This window comes from Chelon labrosus (assembly GCF_963514085.1).
Source record: "Chelon labrosus genome assembly, chromosome: 15".
Lineage (NCBI taxonomy): Eukaryota > Metazoa > Chordata > Actinopteri > Mugiliformes > Mugilidae > Chelon > Chelon labrosus.
The window spans coordinates 21,300,487-21,317,496 of NC_140348.1; the positions used below are offsets into that span (position 1 = coordinate 21,300,487).

At 44.3% G+C, this 17,010-nt stretch overlaps 1 protein-coding gene across 3 annotated transcripts in view; it reads left to right on the plus strand.

The window, feature by feature from the left end:
* The window catches only part of ate1 (arginyltransferase 1), a 49,149-nt gene extending 33,030 nt beyond the window's left edge, over positions 1–16,119 (plus strand). For all 3 annotated transcript variants that reach the window (XM_084561798.1, XM_084561799.1, XM_084561800.1), the window contains 2 exons: positions 7,971–8,091; positions 15,279–16,119. In XM_084561798.1, coding sequence (XP_084417924.1) covers positions 7,971–8,091; positions 15,279–15,457 — 300 coding nt within the window. In that variant the 3' untranslated portion in view covers positions 15,458–16,119. The remainder of the gene's footprint in view (positions 1–7,970; positions 8,092–15,278) is intronic.
* Positions 16,120–17,010: the final 891 nt, after the last annotated feature.

Consider the following 17,010-nt stretch of genomic DNA (forward strand, 5'->3'; position numbering starts at 1 on the left):
TCATGACAGTAACGCAACTACAATAACAAGAAACTGTTTAATCCCGAATTTCTTTCTCATTGTGAGTGGTTTTAGTGCTGAATGGGCAACGCCTCTTTGTTATCCAGGTTATAAACATTAGCCTAACTTGCCTTTATGAAAAGAAATCTGTCAGACATTGTGGTAAAAACATGCTAAGTAAACAAGACATTACACTTGGAAAACGCTGGACCTGATATAAAGTGATCCGCCTTTTTTCTGCGTTTTATTGCAGTAATCCACATCTGCCGTCTTGCGGGATCTTTGGGAATCCTATAAAACGATTTCCCCTTTGCTTGTCCCCGACTACTCTGACATCCTGGCGCACAACAGCTGTCGACCATTTTTGGATATAACCGGAATATCAAGTTAGTTAGTTGCTCGCAGTTGTCAACCGAATTCGAAAAGCGCGCTTTCCTGCCAGTATGACGGCGTTGTGATTGCCGGTGGAGGGTGACGTCAGCTACCCGCGCTCTATAGAGCTGTCTCAAGAAGAAAAACAACATTCATCTTTTTGAATCACTGCATTGTCCTTGATAAGAAGTGTATATTAATGGTGTGCATCTGGCCTAAGACTTCAACAGTCCTGTCTCCTCTCTACGTGCGCGGTGGCAGGTTATGACATGCTAAAAGCCTCCAAGCCACAGCTATCAGGACCCTGCATGCATGTTATTTTCACTCAAGGGGCCCAATCAGACAGTATGTTATGTGTACGTGTGTGACCTCACATTCTGCGTGTCACTTGTTGAGCATCTGGGCAGATTGAGAGTGACAGTGAGTGAATTTCAGGCATCTAGATGTGGGCGGTTCTCAGAGGCCCTCATCCCCATGTATGCTGCTATAGTACGCTACTTCTTTTTTTTTCTTCCAAGCATTTTATTTGTGCATGAGGGCGTCCTTTTTTTTTTTTTTTTTTTTTTTTTATGTTTTTGCTTGTTGTTGTTGGGCGTCTGGCACAAACATTATACCCATCGTATTGAAAGGGTTTACAGTGAACAGGAGTGTTTCCGAGGCTTACACTTTGCAGATGATACAGGTCCAGGCACAGTCAGAACAGCCACCCCCTCTTTTTTTTCTTTCTTTTCCTGTTTTTTTTTTCTTTCCAGTCTTCTTTCAGCAACTGTTCGAAAAAAATAAATAAATAAAAAAAGAACCACTATGAGACGAAAGATTGTTAGAGAGAGGAGGAATCAGACTGGACTTCAGAGATTAAAACATGGCAACACATTTTTGTTTATTAACAGTTTAATAATGATTTCTGCATTGGATTGGATCCAATTTGTTCACTTTTACCTGCTTTCTACTGTAGTAAGGCAGGATGGCTTGGTATAAAGTTATTGCGGTCACTGGAATGAAACATGTAATGGCCTTTCTCACAATTTTATTGTGTTTTTTTAAATTTCTTCAGCTCTCTCTTTCTTTCTTTCTTTCTTTCTTGTTTCTTTTAGTTGGATGAAACATTATTACACTTGGCTTATTGAAGGTATTATTCTGTTATGCCAGTAGCGATACCTTTCAACAATTCTCATGCTAAAAACCAGTGCCTATCAAAATAAGATCAAACCCAACCGGACCATTTTCACCCTTTCTGTGAAATTTATAAGCTGAAGCACAGCCCCTTGTGCTCCCTTCCAGCTCCCCAACCCCCCGTCTTAAATTGGAGCCTTTCTGACAGAAATGGCGTTGTTTGATTTAGCTCGACAGGAGACCACCAACAGTGCACCTCTCAGCAGAAACATTTGTTTAAAGTTTTTGATAATTTTTTCTTTTATGCCTCATCATCGCTTTTTGTTTTTTTTTCCCTTTCTCTCCTCCTGCCACGGTTGTGTTTTTAACAAATCATTAACAGGTTACAGCTTGGTCTGAGGGCAGCCGCTGCTTGGCACCCCCTAGGAGAAGTGCTGACAGGGTGAGGGACCGAAGGTGGAGAGTTCAAGGGGTCGGGTCAGGAGATTCAGTCTTTCTTGCTGGTGGAAGGACAGAGTTGGGGGGGCGAAGCGAGGCGAGGGAGAGGTATTATGGTCACAAGGGCAAAAATGAGAGTTTGGAGAAGGTGTCATGCTGAGCAGATCCAGAGCCCTCTAGCTGCCAGCCTGAGGTGTTTGCCTTGCCATTAACTTCACCACTATTTATTTTCAAATCTGCTGCAGCTGCGCCGCTTTGTCTGAAACGCCTGGTTTCTTTTTGCCAAGGGAATCAGATCTTTGATAAGCACTGCTGGACAAAATGAGCTGCTCTCATAAATGTAGACTTAGGATGTGGACGAAGGTCTTTGGTTTGGTCTTGCAGCTAGAAGTCTGAGGTGGGGTTTTAAGACCGAGATTACTCGACTTCAAGTCAGTAAGTTGTGGTCTGTGTCAGACAGGCATAACAGCTCAACCTGCCCATAAAGACCAGAGGAGATAAAGAGATAAAAGTGCCCAGCCTGTGAGCTGATGCCCATAAAAGCGCTGCCATTGGTTCTCAGGGCTTCGCAGAAATGCGATCCTGTAAAAATATTTTCTCCTCATTAACCTGTCATCCGTGGAGCCGTGACGCATAGCCAGGCGAGGGAGTGCTGGGACAGAGTGGGGCGGGTTGAAGGAATTGTAAGGGGTGTCCAGGGGCCCAAGGGGGAGACTTACCAGCCTGGATGCTTTATTTGAAGGTCGTCCTGTGGTAATGTGTTGAGTAGGGTGAAAAAGCCTTTGCGGGCCCCAAGTGTTTAAACGGCAGCAGTTAGCGTAAATCTCCCTAAATACAGACCCCAGACATGTTCCCCTCACACACAGACATTAACACACTGGATATATATACATAGCGTCACAGACTGTGGTGAAAGTACGTCTGGAAGGGCCACGATTCTGAAACACAGTTTGTTTGGACGTGTCTTTCAGTGGAGCTGTCCGTCCAGCCTGCTTTGTTTTTTGGTGTTATTTGCCTAGCTGCATGTGTGTTTCTCTTGAGCCGCGCTGTTTACTTGTGTCCATCAGCAGCCAGAGGCCCCCCGGCCATGCCCCCTTGTCTGGGCAGAATGTATGTGTGTCAACAGCCGTAGGACGATAGAGGGGTTTATTGTGAGAGCTATATGTTTGGGAGAGAGTGTGGATGTAGGGATCAGGGCCTGTGTTTATTGGTTTTTGAGCAAGATTGGCTGAGTGTGACCCTGGGTCAGAGTGCTGGCCCGGGCCAGCCTAGGGTAGGTCTGCCTGGCTCTGGGTCACACTAGGCTTCTTTGTGCACCCTCCAACTTCAGGCTTGTCCTTCATGACAGCCAGCTGAATAACGTCCTGCAAAGAGACGACTAGTGTTGACCGTATTTGTCTGTTTAGGTCAAATGTCCATTTCTTGCTGAGAGTGCTTGATTTATATGTAATCCTAATATAATATCCCATTCACTATTGTGTTCATGCTTGACCTACTATATTATAGAAAACAGGCTCCTTTGTGTTTTGCATGTTATTTGGGGATAATTTATCTCTCGTCGAAGTCAAACAGAGCAAAGTCTAACATTAGTGACCTCATCTATTCTGTGACCACCCTTACGTCACACTCCTGGAGCCACTCTGTCTCGTACTGAGGTAGGTGTTCAGTTGACCAACATATCACTGCATAACTTTACTCTTTCCTGCACCAGTAGTGTTGACAAGAAAACCCCCCCGTTCAGACGTTGTGCACAGCGTCTTGGAGCGCACACAAGCACACAGTGATACCTCGGCAGGGGTAGGGTGCGTGAAAACTCAAGTGGAGATATGAGCAGGAAATCAGCAGCAGATGTGGGCGTAAAGAAATGCAGTTGGAGGCAGGGAAACCCTCTTACTAGGACACAGAGTCCACCTCCTGTCTTTTGGTCTGGCAAGACTGAAAGAGGATCTTTCTAAACCACGACTCTTTTGTGCGGCTGCAAACCACAGAGTGATCTCATCCTTAAAAAAGTCTCTCTGATGCACCATGTGATAATATGTTAGCATTAGGGAATAATATAATTGGTTCGGATTGGTTGTAATATTCCTTGCAAACACATTAATTGTTGCCTGAAACTAAGTATAATACCTCCCAGTATGTATTCTGGGAGCAATTGGTTTATTTATTACGCCTTCTATATGTTTAACGAGCTAGAATCAGTAAGAATTCAAATGAATACTTCACAGTTTTTAGTTTGAAATAGACTTCTCGTCGTCTCTGCTGTACTACTCTACAGCAGACTCTTTTCTCTGCTTCCCAGTCAGACTGGGAGGACGAAAAAGAAGCAGAAGGCAAATGAGGTGTAGATTTTCATGAGGATTCCTTGGCTGCAGCGAAGCACTCCGTTTATGGGTCTGATTAATTGCTTTTCATATAAATCATAGGTATGGGCCTGGGGCATTGCTCACTATCTTGAGGTGTGTGAGAACCCAAGGCAGAAATGGGGGAGAAAGGGGAGCTCAACGAAGGGGAGAAACGATGTGACGCCCAGTGTTTGAGTCGGTAATAATAAGTTCAGTCTGACAGCAGGGCCCCTACTATCTGTATTTGTTCAAAGCTTGTGTGGCCTGAAAAGAATGAGTGATGCCGTGTCACCGGGGGACTCGGGGTGAGACTTGATCCGCGCGGCATTGTGTAACTGTTTGTCAGGTCCTGGAGATATGTATTTATTTGGTCTAAATGATTGAGGCAATTGTTTACACCACGGCAGCTGGTTATTCAAATGAGGTTGAGTAATTTTCCTCTCCGCCTTGTTAAAGTTCACTTCATTGGGAAACCTGCACTGTAGCAGATTGCTTTCCTATAAATTGTGACCCCTGCGCAGACATTAGCAAACAAACTGCAAAACAGCTGATTAAAATAAGCCGAGAGCGTTCTCTCACTTATAAGATAATGGTTTCCATTTACATTTCAAGTTCGTTCTTTCCTTATGTGGCTACTACTGAACGCAGCTCCTAATTCCTTTACTCATCTGTTTTTTTTCTCTCGTTCCAACCCCCCCTCCTCCATTTCTATCTCTTTCCAAGCCTTCATTCTTCATTACTGGCTTCCAACATCCTCTCAGTGCTGGGCCCCTCCATCCTGGCACTCAGGCTGTTCCTATCACTTCCATCAGCTCGCCTCAGTCCATGTCCCAGTGACGTTAAATACCATCCCTTTGCTCATCTGCACCTAATCTTTTCCCGTCCCTCCCTCCCCATCTCCTTCTCATTTCTCACACCTCTCATGGCAGCCAAGTCTATCTGCTGAAGTTTGTACATGTTACCGTCTTTCCCCACTAGTTTTTTTTTTTGTCTTCATCCTCCATCACTCTTTCAGCCTCTCTAAGCAAACCGTTCGGAGATCGTCAGTCATATGCATCACCTCCATATCCGCCTGAGCATGCGAGCGCAGGAGGATCGAAGGGTGGCGGGATGGTGACGGATTGGTCTGTGTGGGAGCGTTTAAGTAGTTATAAGGGAAGAGAGGAGTACCAGACCAGAAAAAGATTTTCCTCTTCTGGAAAGCCTCATTGTGAGCCACCTGGCCATCTGTCAAGCATAGAGATACATATACACACAAATCTTATCACAAGGCTTTCTGCCCATTTACACAGAGTCCCTTTATCACTTCCTGTGACCTCCTCAGGCCTGTTGCTGAGCTAACAGCCACTCAGGGACATGCTTTTGTAGTAATAGGCCATTTTACTTCCAGCTCTTAGATTGGCTGCTACACTCTGCAGTCGGTTTTCTCTCTCAAGAATCACAAGTTTCAGGAAACCATCAGTGCATTCTCTGCTAAAAGTAGCTGTTAGATAAAGACATGGATATTGTGAGTGATCTGACGCAAAAGCAGAAAAAAAAAAACTAACTGAAGAGCAGCCAAGGAAGCTGCAGGGGTAGCTGTGAATTACAGAGCCTTCAAGCCAGCAGAAAAAAAAAATAAGAGGGAAGATAAAGAAAGTCAGTGGTGAGCTTAGTCTTCACCCTCAGTCCAATAAAGAAGAGAAGCTGACAGATAGGTGGTGGCGGACCAAGCTTCTCTTTTTCTTCTTTCTTCGTTTCGCTCTCCTCCGTCCAGACCACTAATAGCCGTGTCCTCGCATACTTTTCATCTTTTCTCCTTTTCAGGGGGAGAATTTAGGAATTGTGCTTGTGCCATGACCAGACTGCATGTCTCATTTTGGTTAGATAGGCCTCTCTTTCTGAAACTTTACAGTGAAGGGGTGGATATAATGTAAACGGAAAATAAAGCCCTGCAGAAGTCTAGAGTCTGCTTTATTTTTATAATGAATTCACACCGATATAAGGCAAACTGATGTTAATTGAATACTAGCTTATCCTTTGGTCTGTCCTTAAATGTTTTCATTCCTTTGTCTCTCTCTTTCTCTTTAAAAACATTCACACCTCTGTCTCTGCTCCGTTTCTCCCTCCACCCCTCCCTCAATGCATTCAGGTTGAGTTGTGTTGCACCATCAAGGTGCAGATATCTGTAGCGTGAACTATGTGTCTCACTGCGCTTCTGCTGCCAGGCAGGTGTGTGTCCTCCATTTAGAGGTGTGTGTGTGTGTGTGTCTCGGTGCGGTGTTGAAGGAGTCTATAGAGGTGAGGCAGAGTGTGAGAGTGTCAAGCTAATTGCGCTGACAGTTGGCTGAAGCCTGCAGGTTGTCGGGACACGGAAAGCATCCGATGAGTGCGCGCACCCATTGCAGCTACGGATGCATAGCATTCCACCTCCATCCATCTGTTAGCAGAAGCACTTAAAGCATGCCAGTGTCTTTTGCGGAACTCCGAATTATCTTTTATTCTCTCGTACGCTTTTTGCATTATTGGTTGAATTTTTGTCTGGGCTTAAAGTTGGAGAGACACCTAACTATTAGTGTGTTCCACAGATTCTTCTGTTTTTCATTTGTCAAAGCCAGAAAGAAGCCTGGTTCACTCTCATGGCATCCCATCCTGCATGCAAAAACAGGCGAAATATTTTCCATATAGGCCCACTGACAGATGGGTCGTGGTCAAGGCGCTTGTATAACAATATTTTCCGGGGATGGTATTTCCTTTGTCTTGCTTATTTTGAATCTGTATGACCGCTCTGTGTTTTTTTTTTCTGCTCTAAATTAATCACTCATCACTTTTTGACCTCAGTTGTGTATATAAAGTGTGTTGCTAAACTGCTGGAGTCTTTGTCCTGCAGTTTAATGTCATATAAACTATAAATATTGCTGTGCTTGTTGAGGCAGCACAGCGGGTCTCTTGCAGGCGCCTGCTTGTTTACAGAGCTTTCTCAGCAGTTTGTATTTGTTTGGAGCCATGTGATAGAACACAGGTCTGTGATAATGGACTCTCTTTCTCCTCCTCCTTCTCCTCCTCCTCATCCTTTCTGTTCATTCAACCCCTTACTCTTTTTTTTCTCCCTGTGCCTTGCAGCTGTTTTTGTTCAGCTTGGTTTACTTCCCATCCAAAATGTTAGGTCAAATACAGACTTGTACCCATTTCACAAGCACACACAACAATATGCTGGTGTGTTTACATTTCCTGCTCAGCGCTGCAGACGACGCTCTTGACACGGAGAACCATGGCTCAAACAAAGAACTTTAACAGAGGTTGATCCCGGTCTCAGCCCTCGTCCTGACCCTGGAGTCCGTTTACAACTTGTCAAACATTTAACTTTAAAGGATCACTAGAGAAGCATGAAGATGGTGTTACTATAGTTACATCATATTGTTGTATGTTAGTAAGGTTTTTGGGGTTGTTGCATTATATTTCTTATCCTTTATTAATATCTAATGGTAAAACCTGTTTTTGTTGCATTTAAGCCAGTCATACACTCGGCAATGATTACACTCGGAGCAGTGTGCAGCCATGCATTCTGCACCTGGGGAGCAGTTTTGTTATCTCCAACCACTATCTCACAGCTCCCATATCATTGAGGCAGTATTTAAGAAGCTGCAATAATTGTCAGAATTTGTATTTTCCTGCATTTATTTAGCATCGTTAACTATTTTTCTCTGTGTCTTTTTCATTTCTCAGGGGCAGTACCGGCCTTCAGACCTCTTATGCCCAGAAACTTACGTCTGGATACCAATTGAGCGATGCATACCCCATCTTGAGAAATCCCGTTACGCTCGCTTTAACCAGGATCCTGATGAAGGTAAAACAGTGCAACGCTCCACCTCCACTATTATCAATATTCATTTGAAGCATTTAATGTCTGACGCTAAAGGAAACCGCACTTTTCTCATATAATTACTAGGATACTAATGTGTTGCTGTGAAATTGGTCTTGGGTTTTCCGGTTCTTTGTACTTGCTTTTCTGAATGAACCCATAAACTTTGTGTTTATGCTGTATTGAAAACTGTGGGATGTCTTCAAAGCAGCGTGCAGTCACTGAACAGGGTAAACAGATCTGATCACACAGCCTTCTCTCGTCGTGATCCTTTGCCACCGTCGGAGCATAGCCAACGCTGTCATTATGGTCGTACCATGTTGTCATTAGATGAATAGTGATATCAGTAGTTTAAACCTCGCACAAAAGAGTAGAGTGGCAAATGCCAGAATTCCCAAACTGGCGTGATGAAAGATGATGTTCAGAGTGTTTTAATAAGGATTTAGATTTCGCATCAACATCCGTCCTGGGGAATCTGAAGTGGCCAGTTGAACATACAGGTATGAACACACACCCAGGACGCACAACAAACAGCTGTTCGTGGTTCTGGTGCAGCAATAACAATTCATTAGAGACAGCAGCTGTATACAGCATAATAAACAACGCAAACGATGTTTGTGTTTATTTGCATAAAGAGCAGGAAAATGAGATTGGATCTTAAGTGCTGGCTTGGGACGCACGAGGAGAGGCATCTTAATGCCAGATGTGAACACTTACGATCAGATGGCCCAGGTCAGATGTTAATGCAAGGTCTGAATGGAGTCTTAAGAGTCTTCAGTGGGTTTGAAAGTTTTGTAAGCAGACTTTTAGTTATGATTTTCTTCCAACATGCATATAATAAGAATAATACAATTTCCGTCTTTTAATTTGTTAAAGCTTCTGTGTGGTAAATTTCGTCGCCCCCTTCTGGCACTTAGCATAATTACATCAACACTGGTGATGTGTGCATACTATGTATGGCTACGACTGTAGTCCTTCCACCTATTCACTTCTTTCAGAGAGGTAAAGATACACCATCTGTAGTTTGTATTTATCCTCGCATTTTTCTTTTAGGCTTTAATTCTTTTTTTTTTTTTTTTTTTTATCTGGAGCATCACAAACTTTCCTTGGACACATCCCAGGTTCCATTTTATTCTTCCTGACTGCCAGAGACCGCGAATTCATAGAACTAAAATTACATTTGCAATTTTAGTTTTTCTTCCAAAATGCTCCGCAAATACTGGCCTGCTTTGTCTCCATCGCTACAGTCTCTACCCTCTTCAGCTCCAGCAAACAATCACTGCTGGTTGATATAAAACACTAAGGTACTGGTGCGCCAGTGCGGGAATGATGGTAGATTGCAAAATACTTTAATTTACCCGGTGCAGAAGATGCTGAGTCATTTGGAAAGGGCCTTTCGAATAGACATGCCAGTCTAATGGGTATGGCGCTGCTTAGGTTTGGAATGAAAAGGTAAACGTACCAATCGAAAGCGAAGTGTACTGTATTATACACAGTGTTATATTGCTATGTTAGCGGTTGAGTGCACAGAGCCCAGCCACCTCCTGTTTACTCTGCCTCATTAATCTGCTTCACCAAACGGGCACCAGACAGGAAAGAACCACTGATCAACAGTAACAGGAGATGCGAGAGGACAAGAATTTCATTGTCAAATAGACGGGGACTGATAAGAGAGAGAGTGATAGAAGGGTAGATGGAGGGAAAGATGGGGGACAAGTGATAAAAATGTTTTTATAGGGAAGGGAAGTGAAAGGGAGAGAGGCTGGTGGCTGTGCGCTGCCACAAGAAGGGAGAAAAATACAATAAATGGAAGATTGATATGGGTTGGAGGAAGAAGGCAGAACATGTGAATGTTGAGAGAAGTAGGACTTTGTTGTAGTGACATCATACTTGGACTTGATGTCATGTGGAAAGGTGAAAACCAACGCCATTGAAATACAGTTGCCTGGCACGCATTCCTTTCCTCCGTCCTCTATTTCAGGGGTCAGATTATGTTATGAGGTACATTTTATGGGCACTGAGTTCACCATCTGTAATGAATCTAAATCCTAGCTCATGTCTTAAGGAAATAAGGATTCTACACTCATTTCTCATTTACTGGCTAGCTTGAGTTGTTGACTCAAGTGGTGAAAGCACCACACCCAGGAGAAATAAGGGCATTTAAAAGACCATTAGTGAACTGGTCATTTACAACACTGCTATTAACAGCTTAGCCGCTGGTAGGTCTGACCTTTTCTTGTCAATCTCGCCACTAATCCCTGAGTAGGCACAAATTCCAGAGGACAAAGTAGAGGTCTCAGAGTTGGCAGTTCTCACTGTGGTCAGTGTATGTTTGTGTGCCTGCGGTTCTTGTGGTGCCTCCATTCCTGCGTGGACTGTTGATCTTGGGCAGGACTGGGCATTATTTCAGGCCGAGCTGTCAAAACGCGGTGTCATTACATGTCAGTGCGAGCTGGCTTGATGGTTTAGTCTCGGGTTTTGTTGCCAAGCTGTGCTGTTGGACCGTGGCTAAAGAGGGTCTCTGCCAGACTAATGGTGGGATGGAGGTTTCTGTCTTCTACAGAAACGCACCTAGTGGTCGGTCAGTCAGTCAGCGGGTCAGTCTGCCCTGTGTCATGTTCTATAAGTCCTATTGTGTGGGAATCTCCTGTGTTTTGTTAAGAAAGTAATTATTTGAGCTTGATGCTGCAGTGTGGTAGTCAGCTTTCAGCAAGTCAGTTCAAAGGACAGAATAACACTTATCCACTACTAATACATAAATATAAACTAATCAGTTTATAATCTCACTGCAGCTGAACAAATTTTGGTCAGAAACCTCGGAAACACTTCTTAAGAATAGGATGTATATATAAAACTTGGCAAGCTTAAGAACAAGTCAAATGATAAAGAGACACTTATTACTATCAGAACTATTGATTACAATTTGAAAGAAATGTTCCTTAAGGCGTGTTAGTAGTTGGTTTACAGTGTGCTACTATACTTATTATGAAAATACGACATATTCTCTTCAAAAAAAATCTGTCCCACCAAAATAACTATTACACTTAGTACAGCACAGTGCAATCTCAAGTCTTTTCACGGGGGCTTCTTGAAAGTGACACCCTGAACCTGAGAACAAATGTTCAGTAAAAACCTAGAAAACATCTTGCTAAAAATGAAATTGAATAAATATCAGTTTACACCAAAGTTCTCCCGGGCATTACAGAGAACTAGCATGCTGTGTCTGCATCCAGCCTGCAAGCGTGACCAGGTTACAGCGCTGTCCTAATGAGGTGTGTAAAGACGGCTAATCTGAAGTTTACACAACTCCATCCACAACAGGCTTACACTGATTACATGCCTGTTGCTGACACATGAAGGACCCCAGGGCCTCGTTGTGGACCTTCGCAAATGTACATACAAGTGTGCACACACTCATATAGACACATGCACGCCGTACGGCACGTATGCAGTATCTCTTGCACACTCATAATCAGTGTTTGCTCGGCAGGGGGAATAGTAGGAGCATTGGCCGAGCAGCAGTGTAAACATTTGCAAAAATGTGTGACACGAGAAGTCACCCCTTTGGACTTCAGGTGCGCCTGCTGGACGCCGTGCACATACGCTAAGTTGTTGCGGTTAGTAAAATGTCATCTGATATGTCAGGCTGCAGGATTCTCCTCCTCTTGGTTTGTTTTATATCTCAGACGCATTTACTTCACGTCCCGCTGATTGATTGTGAGAGCCGCTGTGCTTTGGTTGAGACAGCCTGATAGCACCCTCCCGTTACCGCCAAGCCTTCTCAGCTACAGTTCTAGCTTTTACAGTGTACACTTTCATATCTCGTGTCGCTCTCAGATCCACTTTGCTCTGCTCTTCACCAGGCTTCCAGCTACTTAGCCTGGCGCGTGCTAATGCTCTCTTTTTGAGTAGAGGGGAGATATATGACACTCTTCTCTTTTTTCTGTGCGTGTTAGAATGAAGGAAGAAGTTTTTGTTTCCTCTCCGGATGTCATTTTAATAACAATAATCATGATAATATCCTTTATAATTAAAGGAACTTCTCTTGTTGCTTCCTTTACCGTGAAGGTCAAAATCCATGGTCAGCCTCAGAGGGTTCAGGGTCTCGCTTTCAACTGCTAACACAAGGGCTTGAACCCAGGTCTTCCAGTCAGTCTTCTCACACGCTACAACACCATTTTGGCCTTTTCCCTTTCAAACGTAAGCCCTATTTTGGATTAGCAACATTGGGTCATAGGATGTGGTCATAACCTGGTGGCCTGCCTTTGACAGGCATCCGGTGTTAAGCAAGTGTTTTGAAAGTTTGAGATGGATGGGAAGAGAGAGAAAGAGGAGCGTGGCGAGGTGTCAAGGCCCGCAGCCTCAGCCCTGACCCTCTCGCTCCCCGGCCGACCCTCACCACTCCTCTTCCCCCTGACCCCTTGAACTCCAACCCGAAGGAGCCGCGACCTCGGAGCGGCGTGTCACCGAACGTCCGGTGGGCCTGCCGGGAACGGGGTCTGGAGCCGCTCAAAATGAGAGGGGGGGCACTGAAGGAGGCTGAAGCGAGTCAAGAAGAAAGGGAAAGTTGTTTATGTGAGGAGCGGATGTTTGGATTGCCTTGAGTAAGAGAGAAAGATAGGGCCTCTGCTCAGTATTACTGCTGCAGTTAATAAACCCATCTTTAAGTTTCACCCTGTAAAATGTTCACTCCTTAATATTATCACAAGACGACAGTGTTGGACAAGAGCAACTTTGCATAACAGTTGTATAAGTGGGCTGTCACGTTGATGAAGAACATAAGGAGACTGAAGGAAGCGTAAGTTAGGAAGCATCAGACGCTTAAATATTTTCACTTCCATCCCATCAAGACACATTAATTCTTCATGCACCTAAATGTCGGTCATGAGGAAGTTACATAACATACTTACATCCTTTTAAAATCTGTATTCCACACATGGCCAGACTTAACATACTGCTGATTTTCTTTATTGAAAAGTTTAGTTTCATCCATTTTTCAATTATTTGACTCAGCAGTTTTTGGAGAAGGGGGGAAAACAGAGTGGTTAGGGGCATTAGTGAGCGGGGAAATGAGGCTAATAAATAAAATATGAATCTCCAGTGTGGTTTAAAAACTGTAGCTCAAGTATGGAGCTATCTTTAAGGAGGCGGGGATGTGAGAGCTAAGGAGCTTCGGGGCTTTATGCTGATACCGGGGCTCTCTTCTTTCCTTTGGCTTGTTTTTCAGGTACCGTCTGCAAGTTAGATGCCGTAGTGGTTCATACATAATTGGGTTCACTTACTGTGTGAGTGCTTAAACACATGTGACCTTTTGGATTCCCCCATATGTGAGTCCTGTTGTTAGGGTTCTCAAAATTTGGCTTTGGTTTGGTTTTCGTGATTTATTTATTGCCTGCTCCAGAGATACTTTAGGCCTGTAACATTTTAAAGTCAGTAAGTTGATCACATCTAAGCACAAATCCAGTGAGAGTGCCTTCAGGTTCTTTATAAGGTGAATATTGCATTTAAAGATAAGTTTTTTATATTTCTTTATTTTGCGTTTGTTGAAATGATCCCAGTGGGTTTGACAGTGCTGTGGTGAATGCATTAGGAAATAGGCAGAAATCTGTGGACTCAGATCATTACTACCACCTGAGTGCTCAGCTGTGAGCCACATGGATGTTGTCAAGGGGACAAGGGTAGTGGCGAGTGGGAAGCCCTGGGCTCTATTAACACCACACCTAACTGGCTCCTGTTTGGCTCATGTGTTGCTATAAGCCTGGTAAGTGACTACACTCTGCTCCGCTGATCTACCTAAGGCTTAATTTCAAGTTTTTCTCTCAGGTAGGGAGGACCGGGATAGATTTAGAGAGGACAGCCTGCATGAATGGATGAAAAGTTGTGAGTATGCAGCGGATGTGATAAATTGTATGTTTTAGGCATTTTACGATCGGTAAAACAGGAAATGCTAGTAGAAGATGAGCTGAGGAGATGCACACTGATCAGGCATAACATTATGACCACCTTCCTAATATTGTGTAGGTCTCCCTTGTGCCTCCAGAACAGTCGTGACTTATTAGAGAATGGACATGGGCCTTTTGAGGGTGTCCTGTGGTGTCTGGCAACAGGATGTTGGGTTGGGGGGCGGGGCCTCTGTGGATCATCCCACAGATACTTGATCAGTTTGGGATCTAGTGAATTTGGAGGCCAGGTCAACACCTTGTGCTGTTCTAAATGTTTTTTTGTTGTTGTTGTTTTTTTTAATTGTGCCTAAAGTCCTTTTGTGTGTGTGCCTGTGTCCTGCTCGGGATGGCTGCTGCCATCAAGGTGTGTCATTGCTATCGGGTGGGGGTGCCTGGTCTGGTCTAGGTGGGTGGTACACGTCTAAGTAACATCCACATGAATGAATGTCAGGTCCAAAAGTTTCCCAGCAGAACATTGAGTCGTCACAAGATGGTCAATGTTATTCACTTCTCCTGTCATAATGTTGTGGTTGATCGGTGTACAAAAGCTTTTTAAGTATACAGTTAGAGATGCTAGAGAGGGTAACATAATAAACTAGATCCAGTGAATTACATTTCATTTTCTGAATAGAGTGGGATGGTGATGAGTGTACAGTATATCTGCCCCCCCCCCCTCCTTGTATGTCCTCTTGGTACCAGCTGTGGGCATCTTGGTGGAGCCTCTCACTCCTGGAGGCAGCAGTTTTAGTGTCGATAGAGGGGGGGGGGGTTCAACTTTTTTCAGCTAAATTTTCCATCCTCCTCTCCAGAGCTCCATTCTTAGCCTCTGAATATGCATACTTTAGAGATTTACAGTGTTTTTACTGGTCTGATGGGAGCTGGCAGTCTATGACACGGGACCTAATGAGATGCTGAGTTTGGCACGCCAGCAGGGAGCATGGCCCCATAAACAAGACCAACCAACTAACTAACTAGCCTGCTCATGCACCACCGTGTCTCCAGGTTTAGGGCATTGGGGTATTAGACGTGAGGGAGGGGAGTGGGGAGTGGGGAGGGGGTTAAGTGCTTTCTGCTCCTCCAGCAGCTTCTCGGAATAACGGTGCCTCCCTGCCAAGTCACTCATAGGTTAACTCAAATGAGCGAGGGGAAATAAGGACAATGTTTATTGTGCGTGATGTGGCTACACTGGTCCTTATTATGCTCTCATATGCTCCTGTTTTTTTTGTGTAGGAGATGCCCGGGCGCTGAAGGATGTGGGCAGAGCCCTGGTGCTACACAGACGGACCGTCATGCCCTATGCAGCCTACTCCCGCAAACGCAAGGGCTCCAGCGACGAGCCGGAGGTGCAGCAGTATGCCGGCTTGGTTGGCCAGGACTGTGCTGAGAGGATTTTGCTGTATCGCTCCTAAACATGCTGCGTCATACCACTGCACCTTTTACTACACCTAAAAAAAACACTCTACTCAACAGTGTCTATGTGTTTCTGTGTATGTCCGTGTCTCCTCACTGTCTAAAGAAAGTGCTTTCTGCTGCTTCTCCTTGTAGTCTCACATGGCTTAGCGCTACACATGCTGATAAAAATGCAGTAGCCACTATCACTATCTACTGTATGTATGTACCCATTCACCCATTGGCCTCCTTCACATATTGTTAAGACATTTTATCAGTCGGTGTGTCCTGCAGCGTTCAGACTGCTTATTGTTTGCGCATTTTCTCTCACTTTGCAACAGGGACCAGTCTTTCTAATATTATTTTAATTTATCTGTCCCTCGGAATTTATTCCTTCTTCCACAATGCTGTTATATAAGGGCATCAGACTACACACAGGTGACAGCTTTCGTCTCAATTGTCACAACTTTGGATTTCTGACATTCAGCATTGCGATTGAAGAGCATGTTCTTTAATCGACTGCCCTGTGATTATCGGTGTGTTTTTCATTTGGATTCCACTATATCCTAAAGCACTGTTTTGTTTTATTTTATTATTTTTTTTGGTTTATAGTTGTGTGTGTTTTTCTTTTAAAGATGACATTGCTACATTTGGTTAAACCAAATAAAGGAGTTGTATAATCTCCCCGCTTGAAGTGATGGCTTTTCTGCACAGCTCGGGTTCTACTGGCGTAGGGATTTTGACAACATGGAAATAGTGTATCAAGAGTCCTTTGCTGGCACAAATGGTGTCAATTTTCACACGTACAGTAGTAAGCTTATATCTCCCAAAACACATGTATACCCAGAGATAAGTGCTTGAGTTGGAAATGCTGAATTGGGCCCGGCAACAGGTGTTAAATATATGAGCTGGGGGAGCACAAATGTGAATGGCTTCTCGTCCCCGGTGTCAACAGCAGCGCTGCTCACATCGAGGGCAGAGCTCGGCTAAGCTTGGGTCAGCAGGCAGGCCTCCGGTCATAAAGTGCTGACGTGCACCGATCAGGCATAACATTATGACCACCTTCCTAATATTGTGTAGGTCTCCCTTGTGTCTCCAAAACAATTGTGAATCATCAGAGAATGGACATGGGCCTTCTAAGGGTGTCCTGTGGTGTCTGGCAACAGAATGTTTAGATGGTCTCTGGTGTTAGAGCCTATCCCTGCTGACATTGGGCAAGAGGTGGGGTACGCCCTCGACAGATCACCTGTCTATTACAGGGCAAACACAAAGAGACAAATAACCATTCACATGCACGTGCACACCTACGGCAGATTTAGAATCACAAATTAACCTAACATGCATGTCTTTGGATTGTGTGATGAAGGTGGAGCACCTGGAGAAAAACCCACGCAGACACATGGAGAACACGTAGACTCACACAGAAAGGCCCCAGTTGGCCGGCTTAAACCAGGAACATAATTGCTGTGAGGAACCAGAGCTAACCACTGATACCACTGTGCCGCCTTGGCACCTATAGAATGTTGCTGTTTTCATCAGAAAGTCTACTGGGCAATCAAAAGTCACCATTACA